This window comes from Pieris napi, chromosome 15, assembly GCF_905475465.1.
Source record: "Pieris napi chromosome 15, ilPieNapi1.2, whole genome shotgun sequence".
Lineage (NCBI taxonomy): Eukaryota > Metazoa > Arthropoda > Insecta > Lepidoptera > Pieridae > Pieris > Pieris napi.
Window position 1 is genome coordinate 628,096 of NC_062248.1, and position 8,909 is coordinate 637,004.

The following is an 8,909-nucleotide window of genomic DNA, read 5'->3' on the forward strand; positions in this document are numbered from 1 at the left end:
AGGCTCACTTCAATTTCTATTAATACTCAAAAGATTGAAAAAAACTACTTAAAATGTGTTTTCTGTGATTAGAAAGTAATGAAAATTCAAAGACGTCACTTTGTTTTTCGTCTACAATGCACATTTTAATTTTTTTTAATAAAAAAAATACAAATTGAATTTTTTTATTAATTGTAGTAATTAACAAATTAACAAGGTAAAAAATAGCGTACAAGTTAATTTAAATCTAATTTTAGTTTAAGCAATAGAAAGGAGAAAAATCTTGTTCCGCTAATTGTTTTGAGCAGTATATATTCATCAAAATAAATTGGTAAAAGTTGCAGACATAACAGTATTTTTATTTAAATCTATAAATACCCAATGATCCACATTTTATCTTGGCTGTCAATCAATCATTGGAAAATGCCAAACCAGCCAATATAAAAAAAATATTTTGCGTCTCATTGCAATGAATGAATGGTCTTTGTTTCTTTAGGCAATCCGTCTTTTGTGACACACGAACACAGCAACTTTTAATTGAAATGCACAGCCAAGGTTTGAACGCAAAACTTCAGTTGAGAGTTGCACACATAAGTAAGTTAAAGACAAAGTTAAAAACAGTAATACAAACATAAAATACGTAACACATTCAAAAAAGTTAAAGTGGAAATGGGTCGGTCATTTTTGCCCGCGTTTGTGACGACAGATGGGTCAAAAAGACCCTTGCATGGAATGGCCCAGTGGAAAGAAAAAGAGAGGACGCCCACCAAGAGGGGAAACCTGGGAAGATAAAATAAAAGATATAGCGGGGAAAGATTGTAAAATTGTAGCGATGAGAGACAAATGGATGAATTTGGAGGAGTCCTTCACTCCGTCGGAAGTCGTGTACTAATATTAAATATAATACATACTTAACATAAACTTAATGTAATCCTGATTATGTAGTACTCGAACACAGGCTATTTTTAAATTATTTTACTTTTAAGTTAAACAAAAATATAGTGTAAACTCAACGTCACTAAAATCAACCCTACCACGCGTGTTCTGACTAGAGTCGCATTATAATGCATTCATAACCTCTCGAGCGTGGCGACTGCAAAGTAACTAAACTGTCGGGACCAACCCTTTTGCATTTTATTTATTATTTTAAACGGCACAGTTATAATTTTGAGATTTGAAGGGTTGAAGCTGCGTCATTAACGAAATGAAACACCTGTTTTATTAGCTTTAAACTTACACATTTGATGGAATGATTCAATCTAATTTAAATGACATTATGATTCCTAATAATTAAACTGAAAATTTTGATTTAATCAAATATAGAAGTGTCCTGTTTCACTTCACGATTACTCAACATTCAATGAAACCTCTTAAACGAAAGAAAGCTAATTTAATACAGTGACTCGCTGTCCGTGACGGCTGTATAGCAATAGTTATGTAAATATTATTCGTTGAATTTTTATCTGTGACTTTCATAAAGACGAAAAAAGTTATTTTGTAGTGAATAAACCGAAATTATTTCGCCAATATGAAGCTACGTTATCAAAGAGTAATAAGCTATAATATAACTTCACGCTACAGTCAATAGGAGTGGTTTCTTTTTGAAACCATTTTTCAGTTTGTTATGTTGAAGGCGCTATTTCTAGGGGAATTATTAATATATATTTAATCATGAATTTATTGGTAATTTAGTTTTAAACAAAACTTCCTTTTCATTGTTATTTTTTAAGGAATGATGTGCCTCCAAACCAAATACGATTATAGTTTCAAAAATCTTTTCAGTTTATACCTACGCTGTTTCTATTAACCAATATGCCTTAGTTTAATATTCATAAAATAATGAAAAAAAATCCTGTAAAACAGGCGTAACACGTAATACTGGCAACGTTTATAAGCGACATATTTCCACCCTTTAAAATGCCGTGACGCACTTTATCAATATTTTAGCAAGAAATTGCTATTGAGGCGTGTCGATACTTTTTAATCAATCATGTGGAAAATATTGTTACGGGTTAAGTGTCTAAAAAAAAATACTACATAAAATATTCACATCTTAGTACATTATGATTTTAGGTAAAAACTAAATCGGGTATAAATCATTGGGAGATTAACGATCTGAAATATCATGGAAGCAAATGCTACATAGAATGAATAAGGAACATCGAAAGATATTTGGAAATACTAATACATATACATATTATGGTTGGAAAGACTTTGAATTTATTTATGAGTTAAATGCGCACATAGATGGAAAGTCCATTGGTGCACAGCCGAGGATTGAACCTACCATCTCAGAGATAAGAGACGCACGCTGAAGCCACTAAGCCAACACTGCTCCGCAGTCACGATATAGTAAACAATATAATAATAGTATGTCTCGTTTTTAAACTAATAAAACAATTTATACGCACTGCCTTCAACCCTTTATGGGCCCACTAACATCCGAATGCGTGTCTGATCAAATATTTATATAATTTATGGCTTGTCGATATTGACAAAGGATCGAAATAAAAAACGACACTTTCACGCGCTATTAACCCATTAGACATTGCGTAAGGTGGTTGTTGTATACATAGCATCTGTTGGAGCAATTATGTTCATTATTTATTTAAAATATAGAAAATCAATTTATGATATTAGTACCAAAATTTTGTTACGTTACAAACAAAAGTTTTAATTTATTTTAATTTAATTTTAGATTAAGCTTTGTTATGCACTTCTTGCACTTTACCCTTAGTATTGAATTTTTCTTAGATTTTTTTTCCTTACTATGGTTGCCTGGATGGTAGAAAAATAACTAGTTCCCTAAGTCGGAATATATTTATTACACTTCTGAGATAGCGGACCAACATACATATACGAAATTTAGCACGTGTACTTCAAACTGATAACCTCTTTCTTTTCGTCAGTTAAAAATAAATTGACGAGATCAGCCTCAAATATAATTCTTAAAAAGTTAATATAAAAATGTATAAAAACTTGTTGCCTTCGTAGATTATTATAGTGGAAGAATAATATATAATAAGGAGTATTTAGGCCATAAGTTTTGACAACAATTATAAATATTTAACTATGTATTCTTATTATTATGATTGATGATGATGATATGACATTTGCATGTTTTTATATGCACCGCAGAATCAGCTATTTTTTTATAATTAATTAAACTAAACTTCTTTTCAAATAAACGATTTATTATTATTATATATGGTTGCAGCACAAATCTTAGCGAAGATTTTTTGTCAGCTCTTCTCTTTTTATTCCACGCCCTTGATTAAGATTTGGCTGTAAATATAGAAACATTTTTTTTATATATAATGTTTAGTAACATAAGTGTATAACATAACATATATAATATAACATTGTTGTACCTATATAAGAATAAGTGATATTTTGCTTATAAGCGATGTGTGTGTTTATCAACGAATACACAGTCTTTGATTAGTATCATTACTAATCACAAACAATTAACACAAATACGTCTCGAAATCATTTTAAAACATATTAATAATTTTATTGATAAAGTGTCAATCCGGCTAATATTATAAACGCGATAGTTTGTAATTATGGATGAATGTTTGTAACTCTTTCACGTAAAAACTACTGAATGGATTTTGATTAAACTTTACAAAAAAGTTCAATATCTATATATTATAATATAGTCTAAAGTATATAATATATATCTATATCTTATGTGTAAGAAATTAAAGCCAATATAGTGAATGAAAACTGCAATAAAAATATATAATTAATTTCAGATGCACATGTGGTAGTAATAAATTTCTAAATGAAAATAAGTTTAAAGCAGATGAAATATGTCTTTATTAAATATATATTTAATATGTTGTATCATTTGGACAAATATTATTTTAATCCTGCGCAGGCGAAGTCGCGGGCACCAGCTAGTTCACAAATCAAAACCTCCAAACGTCCAAACCTCTGTATATTAGAAGATTTTTCTTGACATTAAAATTTTCTATATAGTATAATTAGAACTTGTAACTAAAAACTAAATTAAAACCTTGCTAGGGACTTGGAGACCTACTCGTGACTCCCATGGGACTAGGGGCGTGTCCACCTACTACAACCCCATTGGGCAAAGCAGACCTAACTTAAACATAAAATAAGGGGTGCAATGAATCCAGTAAACAGTAAGCGTAGAGTCGTAGGGTCAACTAGTCATAGTGTAAGATGTGATTAGTGTTGTTAGTGCAAGTGTTGTGATTTCAGGTTGTGAAAATTTTATAAGTAAGTCTGATTTGTGTAAATATTTTAAAATAATCAAGCAATATAAACGTCTCAATATATTATATACGTCTAGCTATAACAAATAACATTAGACGTAATAAATCCTAACTCAGAGTCGTCTATTAATGTTACGTGTTATTAAATATATCTTTGTTAACATAATAACTTAATAAATATAGTAGTTTTTTTTTATTCAGCATTCAATTATGCGCCAAGTTTCACTGTTCCTTGGATATATCCATTATACATAATTTATTGATTACAAACCTGTACGCTTGACAAACACAACAAAAATAATAAACGGCTTTCTATTGGAAGTAAAATGATTTATTGGTCCTGAAAATGCGTTATGTATTATGTTACGAATATGCATATATGATATATTGCTGTGTTAAGTACACGACATACATATATGGTGCTACGAAATTGAGTGCGTCTACGTGTCTCGTAGCTTGTGGTACCATTGTAACAATGGCACGTGTTCTTACATAATTCCTTTAGATGTAGATTGGTAACATCATATAACATTTGTTTTTTGAATATGGTTAATTAAATTAAAATAAAGCTAGTTCACGACATAAGCCGTTCTATGAGCGACATTGTGAGCATAAATAAATAAATAGATAGAACCTTTTTAGGTTGGGCCTGAGATTTCTGTATCTGTTTCATAATCAATCGTCAATCTAAAAGGCAAGTAGGTGATCAGCCTCCTGTGCCTTACACAGCCGTCGACTTTATAGGTCTAAGGCAAGGAGGTTTCCTCACGATGTTTTCCTTCACCGTTTGAGCGAATGTTAAATGCGCACATAAACAGAAAGTCCATTAGTACACAGACGGGGATCGAACCTACAACCTTAGGGATGAAAGTCGCACGCTGATGCTACTAGGCCAAATCTGCTCATTGCGAGCTCGAGCATATGCTCGTAAATATTTAAAATTCTATTTGGGCGAATTTATGTCTATATAATGAGCAAGCATACTTTTAAAAATTCTGACGAGGAAATCCTTATTTGTTTAATTCTACGCTGAGATTATTATAGGTACATATTACAACTTTATTCATGACAGACAACACTAGGGAGCCCCTGTGTGTAACTAGATTACAATTATTCCGTGGTACACGGTGCATGTAAAAACATTTTATTAAGGCAAAGTAGCCTTAGCCTTACATCTAATCAAACAAATTTCGTATTTAATACCTTAAGTATTCGTAAATGTATGAGTATGTGTGTTGCCTGCGCTGTGATTGTATTAGTTTTTGGAACCTAAGTCATGCGAAAATATGTGTGGCCTCTGTAGAATCGAAATCCAATTCAGCTTGCAAATATTTATGAGTTTTGCGAGTTTATATCTGGATAGTTTAACTATCTCAGCATCCATAGCCTAGGAGATTTTATTGTAAAAGAAGAAACCCCTTAATGCAAACATGCTCTTGAATCATGCTGTGTATTAAACCCCATTTAAATCCATGGTAATAATTATAAAACAAAAAATATAGACAATAGAAAGCAGTGTTCAAAAATATATAGTCCATTGAAATGTTACATTTTTTAGGCCTAACCTTGCGTTTTTTAGAGGACGCAATTTTATTTTTTTGATGTGTAGGGGGGGTCAGTGTAAAGCTAAAACCAAGTTTGTGGGGTCGCCACCCTTGTCCCACGGCCGCCATCTTGGAAAAAGGGGTCCAAAAACCACGTTTTTGGCTATATCTCCTAAACTATCCATCCTAAATTTAACTTGTAAAGACACATTTTGTAGCAAATCGCTGTGCCTACAATTATGTTTATGTAACTTTTTATCATAAATCCAAAATTTAAAAAGTTATTATTAAAAGTTATTAGCAAATCGCTTAGTCTACGATAGACACAGCGATTTGCTACAAAATGTGTCTTTGCAAGTTTTATGTACGATGGATAGTTCAGGAGATATAGCCAAAAACATGGTTTTTGGACCCCTTTATCCAAGATGGCGGCCGGGGGACAAGCACGCCAACCCCACAAACTTGGAGTTAAGCTTGTATTGACCCCCCCTACATGTTCCATAAATAAAATTGCGTCCTCTAAAAAACGCAACCCCAAATGTAACTTTTCAATGGACTTATACTAAAATAACATCTCTAAGCAAGAATTTTTAAATTAAATCTGCAAGGCTTTATTTTCCATTAAAGTCAATACAAAATGTATGTTTCCCTTATTATTGATATATTACTCGATCGCGTGCCGGTCGCGTGCATGAACAGGTGGCCATTTGAGGGGACACACTTGTGGACATGTTTTAAATACACGAATATTAACTTTTGAACAGAAGAGAATTTTAGAATTGTACTTGTTTATAGCAAATAGTTATTGCCCTAGGTCGAATAGAACATTTCCCAGCCAGTAAAATTAATATGACATTTAATATAAACTATATAACAAATATGGAGATTACGATGACAAAATTATCGCTTAATAAAGACATAATTCAATTATACTTAAAATTCTACATTCTTCTTAAGTTATATGTACTACGATCGCCGTTCTTATGGGTTTGTGTAATTATATACGGCTGTATCTTAACTTACAAAATATAATTTTTTATCATATTTTATAAGAACATATTGCTAAATTCGTTTGTTGAATTGAACAATTAACTTTTTAAGCACCTTTGCCGGAAATCACGCACAGGAAATCGGAAGCGATAAAGTTCAACTGACTTTCCGTTCGCCTGTCACGCTATGTCACGCGACACACTTGTGCATAGGGCGGATTTATATATAAAAGTAAACTTGTCCATAACAGATGTGGAATACGCGATGTTTTTTTTTCTATAAATTTCTCTGTTAGTCTAATGTATACAAATTTAAATAACATTACAAGATATAAGTTCCTTTCACTATGCCTTATAGGATACTCTTATTAAAATGTATTTTTTTAATTGTTTCAGGCAACAATGTTTGGAACAAATTTCGACGAGTTCTGTGACTTCAATGACAGCATATGCAGTAATGATTCAGGCATCGAAAGATCGTATACAGACTCCTTGGCCACTCCCACATCCAATATTACCCCAATAAAATCTAATAAAACTGACCTTGGTATATCTTTAACTCCATCAAAGAACAGTCCAGTACGTCGAAGGCTTTTCACAGAAGAATTTCAATTTCCGTTTCAAACACCTACTGACGATATAAAACCATTTGAAGATTTTCATCCCATCGGTATAACATCGACACCTATAAAAGCAAAAGATAAGAAATTGAAAGATACCACTAAACCAAAAAGGAAATATGCAAACGGGAAAAACAGAGTGACAAGATCTAAGAGTCCAACGCAGATTATGAGGATAAAAAGAAATAGAAGAATCAAAGCCAACGATAGAGAGAGAAATAGGATGCATATGTTAAATGAGGCTTTAGACAGGTTAAGGTGTGTTCTGCCAACATTTCCCGAAGACACGAAGTTAACAAAAATCGAAACCTTACGATTCGCACATAACTACATCTTCGCTCTAAGTCAAACGCTAGAAGCCTTAGATAATATCGACTCTGGACAGGCATCAAATGACTTCAATGAAATGTCACAAAATTGCGACAAAATTAACAAAGATGCTTTTCGAGAAATCTTTTTGCTGCCAGATAAAAATAATGTTGATAAAGGTGACGGTAGTTACAGAAACTTTCAAGGCTTTAGCAAACCTTTTCCAAATGGATCGAATTTCCTCCAAACTTCTGAGGGTGTTTTAATTAACGTTGGAAACGTAACAGTCTCTGTTAATAACAACGGTGGGAATTGTATTACATCTACTACGGGGAGTGGATTCTTTACAAATCCCTCGAGCTATGGTGATGATATGATACAGCAAAACTTCTACAACCAACGACCAGAAGCATTCCGTAACGGATATAATAACAACTTCGAGAATGATAATACAAAGGAGTATTTTAATGAAAATAACTATAACTTGTTCAAAAATGCATTTGAAATTGCTGCAAAAAATGGAAAATATGCAAACAATGAAGGGTTTTCTGAGTATCCTAATTATAATAATCAATTGAATTGTTACAATCAAAGATATGAATATAACAATCAAATGAGCCTCGTTCAATCGAACATTTATTTGGATGACCAGAGATATAGGAGTTTTTATAGAAATCAAAATGTTGTGAATGCTAAAATCTAATTTTAGCTCTAATTGAGGACCTTTTTATGTATAATTCTTTCCTAGTCATTTAATACAAAGTTATATTTTGTAAAATCTATTTTTTTACCAAAGACTGTGTTTAGACAATAAATATTGTAATATAGATTATATAGGCACATTGATATCTAGTCATGTTTTAATGAAATATAAATTTATTTTTATAATAACGTTGCCATTTTTATTTTCAAAAGAAATCTCTTCTAATTATATGAAAATACTAGAAACACAAGTAGGTTCATCTGACATACACGCGTAAACATTTCATGGAGAGGAGTGTTTAAAAATAATAAATAGTATTTTTTAAATTCATAATGTAATTTTGTCTCTTAATAAATAAATAATAAATCGTTTATTTGCAGAGAAAGTGGTACATTCAGATTGATTAATTATAAAAATCCGCTCAATCAGCCATATAAAATATGTTATATAATCAATATTTTAGAAATTCATATTATAGACAATTTTTCAACAGACAAACATCGCGATCTTTTAGCCTAAAA

The 8,909-nt window shown here is 31.6% G+C and overlaps 1 protein-coding gene across 1 annotated transcript; it reads left to right on the plus strand.

Moving 5' to 3' along the window:
• Positions 1–4,125: 4,125 nt before the first annotated feature.
• LOC125056635 (basic helix-loop-helix neural transcription factor TAP) lies at positions 4,126–8,532 on the plus strand. Its single transcript, XM_047659850.1, has 2 exons — positions 4,126–4,227; positions 7,153–8,532. The coding sequence occupies exon 2, from the start codon at positions 7,159–7,161 to the stop codon at positions 8,386–8,388; it is 1,230 nt and encodes a 409-aa protein (XP_047515806.1). The 5' UTR covers positions 4,126–4,227; positions 7,153–7,158; the 3' UTR covers positions 8,389–8,532.
• The last annotated feature ends 377 nt before the right edge of the window (positions 8,533–8,909 follow it).

Excerpts from the sequence above, each read along its gene's own strand:
- LOC125056635 (XM_047659850.1), top strand. The coding sequence starts at position 7,159 with ATGTTTGGAACAAATTTCGACGAGTTCTGTGACTTCAATGACAGCATA.